The 17,194-nt window shown below is 35.7% G+C and overlaps 1 protein-coding gene across 1 annotated transcript; it reads right to left on the minus strand.

Annotated features, from left to right (window-relative positions):
• Positions 1-3,619: 3,619 nt before the first annotated feature.
• Positions 3,620-5,044, minus strand: LOC109818997 (uncharacterized). Its single transcript, XM_020384562.2, has one exon. The coding sequence runs from the start codon at positions 5,042-5,044 to the stop codon at positions 3,620-3,622; it is 1,425 nt and encodes a 474-aa protein (XP_020240151.2).
• Positions 5,045-17,194: the final 12,150 nt, after the last annotated feature.

Genomic DNA, 17,194 nt, shown 5'->3' on the forward strand with positions numbered 1-17,194 from the left:
TTTACAAGTACACCTCCTTTATCTTTTAAAAAAAATTATAAAATATTATATTTTTTTTTAATTTTTCTAATTTTATACCTTCAACTTTTAATTTGTTACTTTCTTTTTTTCATACACTTTTTATTCTTTTTCAATTTTCACATATTAACAAAATAGGTCGGGTGAAAGAAAGATAACAGAGTACATGTAAAAATTAAAAAAAAAAAAAAAAAAAAAAAGGAAAACGTGTAAAAAAAGGTACTAAATAAAATGTTTTAGGATTAAAATTTTTTTAAAATAATTATTTTAAAAATTTAATTATTTTTTTAAAAAGAGGTGTACATATAGAAAAAAGGAGGTGTATATATCATCAACCTTCAGTGTGAGCAAATTTACAAGAAAAAGAAGCCCAACAGTTTGACTCGTTTTTAATTGGGTTGTGACTGTTTTACCTTTTAATCTGGGCCTGTTTTCATGTTGAATTCAGTTTCAAAACAGAACACTCGAACATTTTGAAATTAAAATATATTCAAAAATTATTTATATATGTATATAAATTTATGCATTTTTCTTACAAGGAGAGTAATTATATATATACATATTCAAATTTCCTTAATTTCTTTTACTGTTAAAAGATAATGTAAAATTAGTTTAAAAAGTATGTAATAAGGAGAATCAATCGACACTTATCTCCTTAGAAGAAATAAATATTTCATTTTGAAATTCTTGTGCAAATGATTTAAGGCAAATTCATTGGAAAAAAAATAAACTTATAGAGCAAAATCAGCCATAGTTCTATAATCATTTTTGTGTTAATACTTCTTAATCAAACCTTTCTAAATTCTTTCTTCAATAGGTCATTCAAACTATTGTGATAAATTTTATGATCTGTATTAAAATCACAAACTTCAGAACATTAAAGGTTACACATAATGGATAAGACATATTACAACAATAAAATTATCATAAATGTCAGTGCAATGCATAAGTGAATTGTGGTAAGAATAATTTCTTTATATATGTATTGTAAAAAATAAATATTATAATGTATATATATATATATATATATATATATATATATATATATATATATATAATTCTTATGCATACAAAAATTTAATTGTGAACCAATTAAAACTTAGTTTTTATGTGTCTATTAAGGCTAATTATTAATGCAATAAAAAAAACTTAATTATTATCAAAGTTAAAAAATTCATTGTACATAGTATTTAAAGTTGAACGATGCTTCTTTAAATATTTAATGACTGTAATTTTAATATTTAAAAAAACATGTCAAATGATGTTCTCGTCATTCAATGTAGTATTAATTAAATTTTTCTTAATTTATCTATTAATTAAATATTTAAAAAAACATGTCAAATGATGTTCTCATGTTTTAATGTAGTATTAATTAAATTTTTCTTAATTTATCTATTATGAATTATTCAACTACTACAATTCTGTATCTGTCTGACGGTACACTTGCAGTCTTCTGAGTGGTGAAGGGCCGAACGGATGCTTCTGGTGGATTCTTCGGAGGGGGGATGTACTTGCAAAAGACACTCCGACGCTCAAATCAGCACAGACACGATTTTCTAGGATAATTAATGAACAATGACATACTTTGTTACGTGTGATCTATTTATAATACCTGACATGGGCCTGAGCATGGTGGGCCGTCTCTAACCTTTACCAAATTAGGTAATACAATGTTAATCGGCTGGTTATGCCTTAATTATGTACTTGTCCTTGCTAATCATGATCATTGTTGTAATCTGCTTTTGCCCTTCGGCTCGTTGCCGAGCCGACAGGTAAGTGCTTGGGTTACTAGGTGTGTTCGGCCGTTGGCTGGATCGAGATGCATTTGTTCGGCTATCCAAACCCTATCGGAATCCGCCCAAGCCGATACGCAACGCCTGGAAACGCATCGTGGTGCTATTCTTATCGGTCATCGACCGGGCCGAGGTTGCTATCGAACTCTTCTCCGCCTTCGGCTGGATGTCGAGCCGATGTTAACGAGGAGGTTCATGGCTGTTTCTAGTTCGCATGGGTGTCTGACGAAACGGCATGTGTTGGTCCATGTGACCGATAGGATCCCTCCGGTACACAAGCCCCCCAGCCTTAAGGAGTAGGACGACGCAAAGGGTAACTATAATGATTTAGTTTCAGGTAGTAGCTATAAATGTGTGTGCTCTAGGGATACGAAACGACGTTCTCTTTGGGGGAAGGCGAAGGGTTGTAGCCGTTGAGTATTAATGACATACTAAGGGTTACAACTGCTCAGCAGAATGCGAAGGGTTGTAACCGTTGGGCATTGATGACATGCTAAGGGTTACAACCGCTGGCGGAATTCAAAGGGTTGTGCGCTGTGGGCCCTTGGATCTGATTGATCCAACGGTGCGTGAAGTGGCGTGACGTTTGATATGGTTGCAAGGAGCGTCTATAAATAGGCGTGTGGGAGGGGTCCCCAAAGATACACGTTTATCGCTTGCTCCGAGCCTAGATCAACTGAGTTGCCGTGTTCGAGTATTCTTCAGCGAAGATTGGTCAAGTTCAACATTCAGGTACATAATGGCAGATGTAAATGTTGTTCATATTGACTCCTCTGGGGACACAGGTGATTCTGGGTTGCGAGTGTCGCCGGACTGAGACGCCGCATCGGCCTCGGCTTCCAATAGGGAGGATCATGAGTCCGTTTCCGGGTCCGAACGGTCGCGGAGTGGGAGTGATTCTTCGTCGACGATAGTCTCTGATGATCATCCGAGCAAGGGTGGTGGGTCGTCCAGGCATTTTGCTCCCATAGCGACCCTTGGGTACTCGTGGATGCACGGGGAGGTTGGCAGCGTGTATTGCCGATATACCGATAAGAACTCTATCGTTCGTTTCGTATTAGCGGTGAAATTCTTGACCTTTCCCGAGGAAGAGGAACCCTCTCCCATCTTCTTTCAGCCATGCCGAGGCGATGGAGGGCCGAATCCGGATTTCGTGTACTTGAACCAAGGGTCGTGCAAATACCAGTTCTTTTATGTGTATGATTACATGTTCCGGGATTTGAAGATAACTCTCCCTTTTGATGATTATTTTATGGGTATACTACGACTTCTGAACGTGGCACCGAGTCAACTTCATCCAAACACTTGGGCGGCGATGCAAGGGTTTAGACAGTTGTGTCTGGCTCTCGGCATCCAACCCACTCCGCACCTATTCCTATATTTCTATTCGTCTCGGCCTACGAAGAAGGTTAAGTGGTTGTCACTGGTTCGGCATAGTGATTGCCTGTTACAGCCTTTCACCACTTCCTACAAGAATTTCAAAGTGGGATTTATCAAGGTGATGATTCGGCCGGTCATAGGGAACAAATATTTCTTCGATGCCGAAGGGAGATCACTATTTCCGTTGTACTGGACTCGGAAGCCGAGGAAGTACGACACGCTGTCCAAATCTCGAATTCCCCCAGAGGAGAGGGCGAGTTTGAATTTTTTAGAGAATCTGCCTCGGCCTTTACCATGTCGTCCTTTGGTCCGATTGTGTGAATCGACCGACGTAGTTGAAGAATTGATTGGTATAGTACCTTTCTTACTTGTTTAAATTCTTGCGTTATCATTGATTTTGACTAATGATGTGCAGGTATCATGGCGAATTATGAAGAGGACGATCTAGACATCCGCACGTTGATCAGGAACCAAGTGGCGGCAACCACTGTGAATAAGACCCTGACCGGCGTGCGCGGGAATCCACCAACTTCCCAAGGTGGTGGGGCGGGACCAACGGCCAAATCAGCTTGTCCGTTTGATTGCGGGTGCTCAACCGATGAGAACCGATGCCGAATACCCAGGTTTTGGAGAAAAGAATTGAACTTCTGATCGGTGATTTGAAGTCCATTGTCGGAAACGATAGCATAAGGGATGCCGAAGCGGGTGACTATGTACTTCCATACAAACTTTTGGACGTTAGCGGCCGAGATAGAAGCAAGCGACTCGGCTTCTATCCATTTGGTGAAGTAGTCCACGACTACTAAGAGGAACTTGACTTGCCCTTTTGCGACAGGGAAGGGGCCGAGTATGTCGATTCCCCACAAGGCGAACGGCCAAGGAGAGCTGATGTTATGCAATTCGGTGGCCGAGGCATGTATGAGGTTTCCATGCTTTTGGTATTGTGCACATTTCTTCACATAATCAGCACAATCGGTTTTTAGGGTCGGCCAATAATAACCGGCCCTCAAGATCTTGGTGGCCAATGTCCGTCCTCTTGAATGAGATCCGCAAATGCCTTCGTGAACTTCACAAACGGCATAATTGGCTTGCTGATGCTCGAGACATTTCAACAAGGGGGTGAAAAATCCCCTTCGGTAAAGCTCGCCTGATACGACAGAATACCGTGCAGCTTGTGTCCTCAACTTCTTTGCTTCGGACGAATCGGCTGGCTCTTTGCCGTGGACGATAAAATCGAGTATGTCGGTCATCCATGTCTTGGGGGATTCATCAACCGGCATGCATCCTTGCGCGACGCTTGGGCTGGGGCGCTCAAGGTGTATAGTTGCTCGGAGTTGACCTGACTTTTGGCTGCTGGCTAGCCGTGCCAACTGGTCGGCCCGTTCTTTACAGTTGCGCGGTGTGTGGCGAACCTGGACGTCGTCGAAACGACCACTTAGGCCTCGAAAGAGGTGGTAGTACTTCAGAAGGTTGGGGTCTTTAACTTGGAAATTGTTATTAACTTGCTCCGTTATGACCTTCGAATCTATCCAACATACGATCTTACGGACGCCCATCTCGGTTGCCAAGCGCATTCCTGCTAATAATGCTTCGTACTCGGCTTGGTTGTTAGATGCCCGGAAACCGAAGTGCAAAGATTGTTCCAGTGTAATACCAGACGGACTTTCCAATATGATGCCGGCTCCACTGCCTTGACGGTTGGAAGATCCATCAACATGCATGGTCCATGTGCTTTCTTCGAACTGTCCGGGAGGGGATAGTTCGTTGATGAAGTTGGCTAAACACTGTGATTTGATAGAACCCCGAGTCTCGAAGTGGATATCGAATTCGGATAGCTCGATTGACCAAGCCATCATACGACCTGCCAGTTCCGATTTTCTCAACAACTTGGCAACAGGGAAATCGGTTCAGACTACCACCCTGTGGCTCTAGAAGTACTGTCAAAGTCGCCGGGCCGCGTATATCAAACTCAAGGCTACCTTTTCCAATAACTGATATCGACGTTCAGCGTCTTGTAGCACTCGGCTAATAAAGTATATGGGATATTGTTGACCGTCTTTCTCCTGTATCATAACGGCACTGATGGCCTCACTAGAAATCGTTAAGTAGAGAACTACTTGGCTGGGAGTTGGCTTGGCTAGTATTGGAGGCGTGTCGAGGCGTTGTTTGAACATCTGGAAGGAAGCTTCGCATTCTTCTGTCCACTGAAACCAGTTGGCTTTTTTCAGAAGGGCGATGATTGGATTGGAGATTTCGGCCATGCAGGGTAGGAATCGAGACAAGGAGGTCAATCGGCCTGCCAACTTTTGGACTTCTTTGAGGTTTGAAGGGCTTCTCATGTCTAGGATGGCTTGGCATTTTTCTGGATTTGCTTCGATGCCTCAGTTTGATAGCATGAAACCCAATAATTTGCCACCCGAAACACCAAAGACGCACTTGTCAGGGTTGAGTCTCATTTGTTGCCTTCGAAGTGATTGGAAAACTTCAGCCAAGTCGGCTACATGGGAGGGCGTCTCAGCCGACTTTACGACCATATCATCCACGTATATCTCCATGTTTTTCCCAATCTGTTCGTGGAAGATCTTGTCCATGAGCCGTTGATAGGTGGCTCCCGCATTTTTCAGGTCGAACGGCATCACTTGGTAGTAGTAGTTGGCCGATTCGGTGACAAATGTTGTTTTATCTTCGTCTCGAGGATACATACGGATTTGGTTATATCCAGAATATGCATCGAGGAAGGTCAAGAATTTATGGTCGGCCGCGCCGTCGACCAATCGGTCTATGTTCGGCAGGGGATAAGCATCCTTGGGGCATGCCTTGTTTAGATCTGTGTAGTCGGTGCACATCCGCCATTTGCCGTTTGATTTCTTAACCATAACCACATTGGCTAGCCAGGTCGTATAATGAATCTCACGAATGAAGTCAGCGTCTAAGAGCTTAGTAACCTCTTCTTCGATAGCTTTCTTCCTTTCTTCTCCCGTTTTCCTCTTCCTTTGGGCGATTGGTTTTGCCTCTCGGCATACCGAGAGCTTGTGACAAAGAAAGTTGGGGTCAATTCCGGGCATATCGGCAGGTTGCCATGCAAAAAGATCTTTGTTCTTAGTCACGACTTGTCTGATCTCGCGGCGTGCTTGTTCGGGCAAGTTGGATTCGAGATAGGTTACATGTGAATCTGTTGGTCCAATGACAAGTGGGTACCGATCTTCAATGGGTTCGACCCTTTCAGTTTGTTCCATTCGTGGGTCAAAATACACTATTGTGTCGGGCGTGATTGCGTGGATGCGTTTCGGACCGGTCGGCTCAGCTTGTAGTTGTGGCAGCCGAAGGCTTGCAAAATAGCATTCCCTGGCTGCTTTCTGATCGGCATGGATCGTGAGGATTCGGCCTGTTTCTGATGGAAACTTCATGGCCAAGTGCGGGGTTGACACGATCGCACCTAACCGGTTCAGGGAGGTTCTTCCGAGGAGGATGTTGTAGGATGTGCTGGCATGCACTACGACAAACTTTATTGAGATGTCTGTGTATTTGGTTTCGTCAAAGCAAAACCGTGTAATCAGCTTGATGTACCCCTTAGTGTGAACTCGCTCGCCGGAGAACCCCACCAACGGTTCGTTGTTGGAACCAACTCGGTGTCCGGAATGCCGAGCTGTCTGAAAGTGTTCCAATACAGAATATCTGCCGAACTTCCTTGATCAACGAGCGTCTTTCGGACAATACAGTTGTGGATCTCGACACTGATAACCATCGGGTCATCTTGGTTGGGATCAATGCCTTTGAAGTCGGCCTCGGAGAAGGTGATAGACGGTAGTTTGCAGTGAACCTTCTCAACGGCGTGGATGCCTCGGACGGCTCGTAAGTGTCTTTTCTGAGCTGAAGAGGTGGTACCACCGCCATCAAACCCGCCAGCTATGGTGTTGATGACTCGACGGGTTTGGGGTGTCGGTTCTTCCTCTCTTCGTTCCCTCGATCGGCTGCGTTCCCGGTGAGGGCGCCTTTCGGTCTGCTGTCGATCGTTTCGCTCATGGTGACGAGTGCGTTCAACATCCCGAGAAGAGTTATGTCGGTCCACAAAGTTTTGGAGTTGTCCCTGCTTGATTAGGTCCTCGATCTTATCCTTTAGAGCCGAGCATTCTTCAGTCGAATGCCCTCGGTTTCGGTGGTACCTGCACGACTTGCTTGTGTCAGCTCGAGGGGGGGTCGATGCTCGTTTTGGGATTGTGAGCACTTCGGTGGCGAGCGCTTGTTCCAATATAGCCGATCGGTTGGAGTTGAGTGGCGTGTATTGTGAGTACCTCGGCCCGCGGGGGGGATTTCTCGAGGGAGGAGCTTTTTCGGACGGCTTCGAAAGCTGTTCTCGGCCTGCTTCTCGGGTTTGACGATCGCTTCCGCCCTTGCTTGGTTGCGAAATTCGGCTAGTTCCTCCATCTGCATATACTTCTCGGCGCGTCGACGTAAGTCATCCATGTCGGTTGGTGGTTTTTTGCAGATGCTGTTGGCAAACGGTCTTGGTTTTAGGGCGGTGGTTAGATGGTGAAGGGCGACGGCCGGGTTTAGATCTCAGATCTCCAGTGCTGCCTTGTTAAATCGGCTCACAAACGCCCGAAGGGATTCCTTCTTCTCTTGTCGGATGCTTACCAAGGCCAACGAAGTCAGCTGGTAGGGTCGGCTCGTAGCAAACTGGATAGTGAACTGAGATGCCAATGAGCTAAACGAGTCGTCAGAGTTGGCCGAGAGTTGAGTAAACCAGCTCAGTGCTCACCCTTTTAATGACGTTGGAAAGATTCGGCACAACGCGACATCATCAGTGGTACTTAGGGTAACCTGAGTTAAGAACACATCCACGTGCTCATCTGGATCGGTTGTACCATCGTACTTGTCGAGTGGCAAGGACTTCCAATAGTCAAGGAGTGAAGATTGCATGATGTTTGGGGTGAAGGGGTGTCAGTGTGCTCCGGCCGGCACTAGTTGTATCGGCCAGCCGACCGAAGCATGGACGTCTGGGGCAGCAATAGAAGTGTGAGGGATAGAGGTGTGATGGCCGTGCGAGTGAAACGACCCCTGAGTGTGGGTAGTGTTAGAGGGTTTCCATGTAGGATCCCGGTACTGGTTTTTAAGGGTGTCGTTCTCTTCTCGCAACGTAGCCATCTCGGCAGCATCTTTTTCCCGTTGCTGTTTCATGGCAACCATTTCTTCCTTCATTTGGCGTACCATATCGGTCAAGTTTGTCTCTTCTACCGTCTAGGCATTGTCTACCCCAGATCGGTGCTCATCTTCGGAATGGTGGTCTTCCATGTTAGTTCTTCGTGTTTTTGCCATGATTCTTCAAAAGGTTTCTTCATGGTTATCGGTTCGGCCCCACGGTGGGCGCCAAAATGTACCTGTCTGAGGGTACACTCGTAGTCTTCTGAGTGGTGAAGGGTCGAACGGATGCTTCTGGTGGATTCTTCGGAGGGGGGAGGTACCTGCAAAAGGCACTCCGACGCTCAAGTCAGCACATGCACGATTTTCTAGGATAATTAATGAACAGTGACATACCTTGTTACGTGTGATCTATTTATAATACTTGACATGGGCCTGAGCATGGTGGGCCTTCTCTGACCTTTACCAAATTAGGTAATACGATCTTAATCGGCTGGTTATGCCTTAATCATGTACTTGTCCTTGCTAATCATGATCATTGTTGTAATCTGCTTTTGCCTTTCGGCTCGTTGCCGAGCCGATAGGTAAGTGCTTGGGTTACTAGGTGTGTTCGGTCGTTGGCCGGACCGAGATGCATTTGTTCGGCTATCCAAACCCTATCGGAATCCGCCCAAGCCGATACGCAACGCCTGGAAACGCATTGTGGTGTTATTCTTATGGTCATCGACTGGGCCGAGGTTGCTATCGAACTCTTCTCCGCCTTCGGCTAGATGCCGAACCGATGTTAACGAGGAGGTTCATGGCTGTTTCTAGTTCGCGTGGGTGTCTGACGAAACGACACGTGTTGGTCCACGTGATCGATAAGATCCCTCCGGTACAAATTCAAAGTAACGTATCGTAGTATATAAAAAAAATTGATATATTTACTGTTCTTCTTAATCTATATGTAAAAATATTAAACTACAATTATTATGGGATGAAAAGAGTATTGTAAAAGAAAAAAAAAATTACACACTATCATTTTTTTTTCTTATTCTAAAAATTGCTTAATTACTAAGTATATCGTGTTCAGATGTTTTCCTTTTTCAATTTTTTAAATTAAAATCTCTTTTGTTAATTATATCTAACAAGATATTCTTTTATTCTAACTTCATTTACAGTTTTACACTAAATAATAAGTTGAATTAAAAATTAGCTTTATTCACATTATAATCTTTTGAGTTGTTAGATCTTTTAATAATATGCAAAATATTTTAAATCATAAAAGTTTTATACCAATTAAAAACACAATTTAACTAAAAACTCTAAACATTTCGTTACATTAATTATTTTTTTAATAAAAGTAGTTATTATTTTTACCTTATAAAAATTTAATTAAGAAATAAATGCAACACACATTCCCTTCTATTTTATATATTGTTACTCGATAAAGTTTATTTTGTATATGTTACCCATAAAAAAATTGTTTCTATTTTTTTTTTCTTAAACAAGTAGTTTCATCCATTCCTCTTCCGCACGAAGGATCGTCTTTGTCTCTGCAGAAAAAAAAATTAACAAAAGCAAAAAAGAGAGGCAATGAAGAAAACAAAAATGAAAGAGAAATTAAGGAAAGTTTGTGAGAAGCAATAAAAAAGCTTGTTACAGAGAAATTTCATAAATAATTAAATATACAACTATATTAAAATATTAAAAAATTTAAATATCATAATAATTTTATCTAAATCAAGTAAAACTTTTGTTAAAAAAACTTATATATCTTTTTTAATCGAAGTTAAAAACTAATTTTTTGAAATTCTAAAATTCATTTAATTAGATTTGACCTTTATCAATAAATATTTTTCTATATATATCAATTCAAAATCAAACCCTTAATAAGATAAAAAGATACATATGCTATAAATAAAATAAAATAAATGAATGTAATAATATTTTATTACTTCTTCACAAATCATAATGACACTAGGGTTGAATTTGTGAAAAAATTACATTTAATGTAACTTATTTTTATCAAATGGGATAAAAGAAGTATTTTTACATTTTATGTATAACTTATTTTTATCAAATGGGACAAAAGAATTATTTATACATTTTGTATATAAATTATTTTTATGAAATGGGACAAAAGAATTATTACAATATTTTGTGCATTGGAATATATAAAATTTCATTCGGTATTTTTCAAATGGTAAATCAAACACACATTACTAGATAAGTTTATTTATGTTGAGAAGGGAAAATAGCTAGAAGAGTGGAGTTCTGGCATGCCTCAAAATGGCACCAACAAGGAAAAGCAAGATAAGTAATTTACAGAAGAAGTTAGAAAGAAATTGAGTCATGATTACCAACCTCAAAATCTTCTTGGAACTCGTGGTAGTTCTATGCACAATCCCATCTCCACTCAACTTTTTGCAATTTCACAGCATTAATTAAATTGCATTCAAATGTATCGTCATCATCAATTCATGCATGAGGTTTTTAAGCACAGTCATCATCACAAGTCATAAAAATACTAATTCAACCTAGATCCATAAAATTATATATATATATATATATATATATATATAAAAAGAGGAATGTTATAATAATAACGGTATAACTTTTACTAAGTATTATATTGCTTAATAATTTTATATTAAATGTAAATTTTGTAAATCTAACCGTTAGATTGAAAGTTCATATCATTTTATATGTTTATATCAAATTTTGTTAAAATTGAACAACAACTTAAATGTAATCAACATTATATATTCATATTTCCCAACATCATGTAGTTACAAAATATTAGATCATATATAAAAAATTTTATATATAATATTATATCATATATAATATATGTAGTAAAGATAATAATCGGTCATTTTATTATATATTCATATTTACCAACATTATGTAGTTATGAGTAAAACAAGCTTGCATCTTCTGAGCAAATGTTTTTTATTCGAATAATTTGGATGGAAAAAATGAAGTAAAAAAGAAAATCATATTATTTGATGTTAAATTTAAATATTAATTAATTCAATAACTTTTTGTACAATACAAATTTAATTGATCTAATTATTTGATATTATACTCAAGATCATATATATCAAATTTATGTGATTGTTATATACCGGAGGATTTTCACACATACATGTTTTCATTTCCATTAATAAGATATTGTTTACTTTAAGATTAAATCCTTATAAATTTTTTTTTCATCATTACCCAAAAGGTCTTTCTTACCGATGGTGACTATTGTATACATATAAATTCATGTTCATTATCTTGTTTGAATGATATGGAATTTTGATTATATCTCAATAATCCTCTCCACAAATAAAAGATCATGACTTATCTCTTACCTTCCTTTACAACGGAAGTTATCCACGAGTGCATCCAATAAGTAGCTCAAGCATAAGCTAAGTACTTGCATCATTACTCCATCATTAACATGATATTGGAATTTATTACGTACATATCTCCATATTGATAAGATATTATTCACTTTAGATCTAAAGGCTCGTGATTTTGCTTTCTATCATTATTCAATATCTTTATTCAATGAAGATAATTATGTATAAGAGCCCTTGTTCATCCTTTTCTTTGAACGATGTAAAACTTTGATTATATATATCCTAACATTGATGAACTACGATTTTTTTTTTAAATATAGAAAATTTGATATACATAATCTTGAACATAATATCACATAATTCAATAGTTAAATCGATAAATTTGTATTGTACAAACAATTATTAAAAGGTTAAAATTTTTGTATAAATTTTTAGAGTTACACATAATTTCAACAAATTCAAAATAAAACTTACAAGTACTTTCTCCTTTACATCCACAGGATTCAACCTAAAACTGTAAAACCATATGTGCCAATAGATTCACGGACGGTATGATTGTATAGGTAGGTGTGTGAGTTCATGTATGGTCTGTACATATAAAAATAACGGATGTCCTTTGTGGCAGTTTGAGGCTATGATTTTTTGATCATAACAATTAGGGTGATGTGACTGTGAGGATTGGTGATGCCTACTCATGCATGAAGAGGAAGCTCGTGTCCCAAAACGATGTTATTTTTCATGCATTAGCAAACAGCAATATATAGCATCTTCAAATATATCTCACACCTCTTTGGTCGAAACAAACCAAGTGATGAATTGTACACAACTTGCACGTCCCTCTTTCTCCATCTCTCGCAGGAGGGAAAAAAAAAACATCGAACTGAGTGGGTGGGGGACCTAATATGCGTGAGGACTTGTTAGCATCAATGTGCCAGAATAAACTGTGGCTAGCTAACAACTACACAACGTCTCTGTGTTCAGTCTCACGGCACATATTCCCATTGTGAACTCCATTCACGTGTAGATTTTAATCTTCATGCATGTATATATATATATCAAATTCATGTGTGCTAATTTGTTGGTTATACTTGCATGGATATACAACCATGCATATTATTAATTGTTGCCATTCATTTCAATTTTCGATAATTCTATTACATCACTCGAGGTTATATGTTTTGAATATTGTAATCATCTTGCCCTAGCTAGCTTACGATGCTATAAATGATTGAAATGGACCATTATATGGCCATAGCATTTATGATAAAGAAACTTCAAGGCTCATGTTCCTCAATAGTACTTATGTTTCTGTTGATGATATATACTCTTTTTTTTTTTTTAAATCTATTATAAGCAAAACACTGATTTCACACCTATTAAAAAAATTAATTATCTACATTAAATTTTATTAATTTCATAATATTTTTCTTAACTTATTCTTGTTATAAATGTAAAAAAAAAATACTATAAATGTAAATTCATGCATCAAAGAAAGAATATTTTAAGGAAAATATCATTAAATAAGTTAAAAGTAATTGAATTTTTTTAATTTAAAAAAAATATATGTATTTTTCCTTTTTATAATAAAGAACAAGAGGAGTACTTGTTAAGACTAATAATATGGCGAATCAATTAATATTTAAATGGCTTAAATATGTTTTTAGTTCCTCAAATTTAAGGTAAATCTGTTTTTGGTCCCTTAAATTTAAAATTGTTGTTTTTAGTCCTTGTAATTTAAAAAAAATCTTATTTTAGTCCTTATATTCAAATTTAAAATCAGATATTAGTTATACAAAAATATTAAGATCATATAGTAAAACCAGATATTAATTATACAAAAATATTAAGATCATATAGTAAATTGTCAATAAAATTTTAGTTAAATAATTTAAAATAATTAATGTTTCAATTATATTGTTAATTCACAAATAATTTATTCCAAAACTAATTAATTTTTTATATTAATTATTAGTAAAATTTAGTAACTTTTAATTTAACAATTAATTAGATCGATAAAATTCAACACACGCCATGAGTTACTGAGCGGAATAACTTTACCAAAGAGTTATTTTATAAGTTATCTTAAATCAAACATATAAAATTCAAAAAATGTATTTATCCTTGTTTTATTTTTTAATTGTCAACTATTAATAAAATACTAACTTAAAATCTTATCTAATAATATCATAATATTTTCATATCAAATTTAAAACCAGTTCTTACATTTTCGACAAATATAAATTTGTCTGAAATATTTCATCAATAATATAGCTTTTCCTACAAAAATTTTCTCATCGAAAATATAAATTTTTCAACAGATTTAATTTTGTTTTATAAGAAATCATCTTCGATTAATATAACATTTTGTATATATGATTTAAGAGTAAAATATTTTTAATTTAACGGTTGAATTTACAAAATTCACATTTAATATAAAGTTATACGTCATCTTGTAACTGATTTTGTCTAAAAAATAATAGATAATCATACCCTTAACTGATTTTTATTTTATATATTCTAATTTTATTTGTAATAATATGATTATATATTTAAATAATTTAATTTTAATAATTTTTTAAGTATATTTTTGTCTTTTCACTTTAAATATTTGAATTTCCATATTTTAATTTGAATTATTTTTTAAGTATATTTTTGTCTTAAATTTTTGAATTTCTATATTGTAATTTAAATAATATTTTATTTCTATTATTTATTAATTCTTTTCTTTTTTAATGTTTTATAACACTATTAAAATTTTATAATTTTAATCTCTCTAATTTTATCTTACTTTTTATTTTATAAATATAATTTGAATTATTCATTTTATAATTAAATTAATTTTTTTAATTTTTTTATGAGTTTACATTCTAAGAATGTATTGAAACTCCTCAATTTTGAATTTAAAAAAAAATAATTTTTCACAGAATTTTTCACGGATTTATCCGTGGAAAATTACCTACGGATTGGGGGGGGGGTTGGATCAGGTGTACTTGTTAATTTTGTCTACCCTTAGAAACAAAAATAACCATTTCACAATAAAAGGGTGTATATGTTATAAGAAGAAGAAAAAAATTATAATTCACTTTTGATTTTTCATCCTATTTGTTTATTTTTGTTTATTACTTGTCGAAAAAATTTAAGCTCCACAGATAAAAAAAATAAAGAGTATATATAAGTTAAAAGACAATTTCTCATTTATAGGATTGAGTTAAGTTAAAACCTACATTCTAATATTAATTTAAATTTTAAAAATCTCACTTTAATCTATTAAAATATGTTTATTAGACTTAATTGATTTGCCTTTTACTTATCATGTGACAGACACTCATCATGCGACATCTTTCATAGTTTAACTAGTTGATAATGTTACCGTGTTTAGTTAATAGAAGACCAATTGGCTTAATAAAGATATTAACTAAAATGAATCTTTTTTAAAAGTCAAGAAACTAAACTGAAAAAAAAATGATATACGACAAGGAACCAAAACAATAATATATCTAAAATATTAATAAATATAATATATAATATAATAAAACCAAAATTAAAAATAAAATAAAATAAAATAATATATAATATAAGAAAAGTAAGATAAAACATAGGAGTTTTATATTGCTTCGTCTCAACCATTAAGACTACGTCCAGTTCTCAACCTAACCAGATTGAGTTTCACTATCTTTTAAACATGATACAAGTATTCTTTTAATAAGCCATTTCTAGCTAAATCTTAAGTAGTCTTTGACTTTCCTTTTCAAGCAACTAACCAAGTATTCTTTGAACAACAAGTCTTTTCAGGCTTAACACCATGTATTCTTTCCCAAACAAGCCTCTCCAAGCTCAACCCGTTACAACAAAGGTTACAGAAGATTATGAGGTTGTTTTGCCTCTTATAGACATGTTGCAACCAAAAATGAAAGTACAGATAGTCTATAAAGAAGTATATACAGAATTCACAATGAGTGTTTCTTTGAATGTGTATCTCTATTTGTTCTTTCTTGAAGGCTTGATCTTTATATTGTAACTTTAGAGAAGATGACCATTGTGGCACTTTGAATTGAACTCTCAAGTTGCTTTTTGTCTTCACTATTGATCCTGGAGGGAAAAGGTTATGGCTGCTTTATTAAATGAGAATATTAAATGTTTTTCAGTAAAATGTGTATTTCTTATCTGATCTAGGAGGCTACTTATCGATATTAAATGTCAACACAAAGCCTTTTTCTGCTTTTTTGTGATATCCGAGATTTTGCCTTTGGTTCTGACAAATAGTTTGACTTTTTCTTCTTTAATAGATTTTGAGAATTCCAAGATATCTTTCTTGGTCGATCTGTTAAGGAATAAAATGCTTAATGGAAATTATTGTTAGTCTCACTTAAAAGTGTATGTTTAATACATAATGATACAAACTGTATGTTTCATTTGATTCCTTTCATTTTACGAAAGATATACATTTTACACTTTGTCTGATATAGAATATTTTATAGATAATTGATTTTATTCAAAAGAAAATATTTCGTTTGCTATCATTAAAACTTGAGGGATCCAAGATCGTATTTTGACTTAACAACATGGAGACAAGGTTTGCTTATGAGCCAACTAAAAAATGATTTCACAATTTTTTAGCCTTGACTAAGAGAAGCAAGGATTTAATTACCTATGACAGTTGGTACCATGTTTCAAAGAGCATGAAGAAACAAATATGAGATATTATAACGATATGAAACATTAACTTTGTATAATTAATGATTGTTAATTAATTATTAAACATTTAACAACAAAATTGTTATATATGTCATATGCAACTCACTTATGACATTTCCAACATTGACTAGTTAAGGAAACAAAAATATTTCTTATGTATGGCAACATTGGAGGGATTTTAAGAGTCAATTCACTAGTTCTTACATTTTTTGTGAAAATAAAGTAAAAGACTCTTGTGTAAAGTATCAATACCTTGATTAACAGACCTAACAAAGGTTTTGTGAAATTCAATTCATAAGATTGTTTTTGGTAATTAAGTCAACTCACCAGTTAAATCATTTATTTACATGTGTATTGTTATTACTAATCAATTATGTGTTTCTATTATGTATATAATAGGAAAAGATAAAGCAAGCATAGAACCTCCAAGCACTTAATATCTATAGCCATGTATTGTCTCGTGGGGGATATGACAAGTTTTATGATGGTATGGTGAATCAGGGATTAGTCAATAGAATTAACCTACTCGTCATGCCAAATGGAAAAAGGCTTACTATAGGAAAGCCAAGGAGTACACAAATGAGTCGACTTGGGTTTTAGTAAGGAAGATTGTAAGTATTATATTTTTCATATGTTGGATGTATTACTGATCATGGGTTACTAACATATTTATTTAAACTATTGTGTTGTAGGATGATTTAGAAGACCAGCTCACACAGGGAAATTTGTTGAGGAGGGGTGTTAGGACATTTTGACGATTGTCATTGGTAAACCAAAGCATTCAGGTTGTGTTTATACAACTGGACGAGCCAGAGGAATTTGCTTTCTCTTTAGACC

Source organism: Cajanus cajan, chromosome 9 (assembly GCF_000230855.2).
Source record: "Cajanus cajan strain Asha chromosome 9, NIPB_CcT2T_4, whole genome shotgun sequence".
Taxonomy (NCBI): domain Eukaryota; kingdom Viridiplantae; phylum Streptophyta; class Magnoliopsida; order Fabales; family Fabaceae; genus Cajanus; species Cajanus cajan.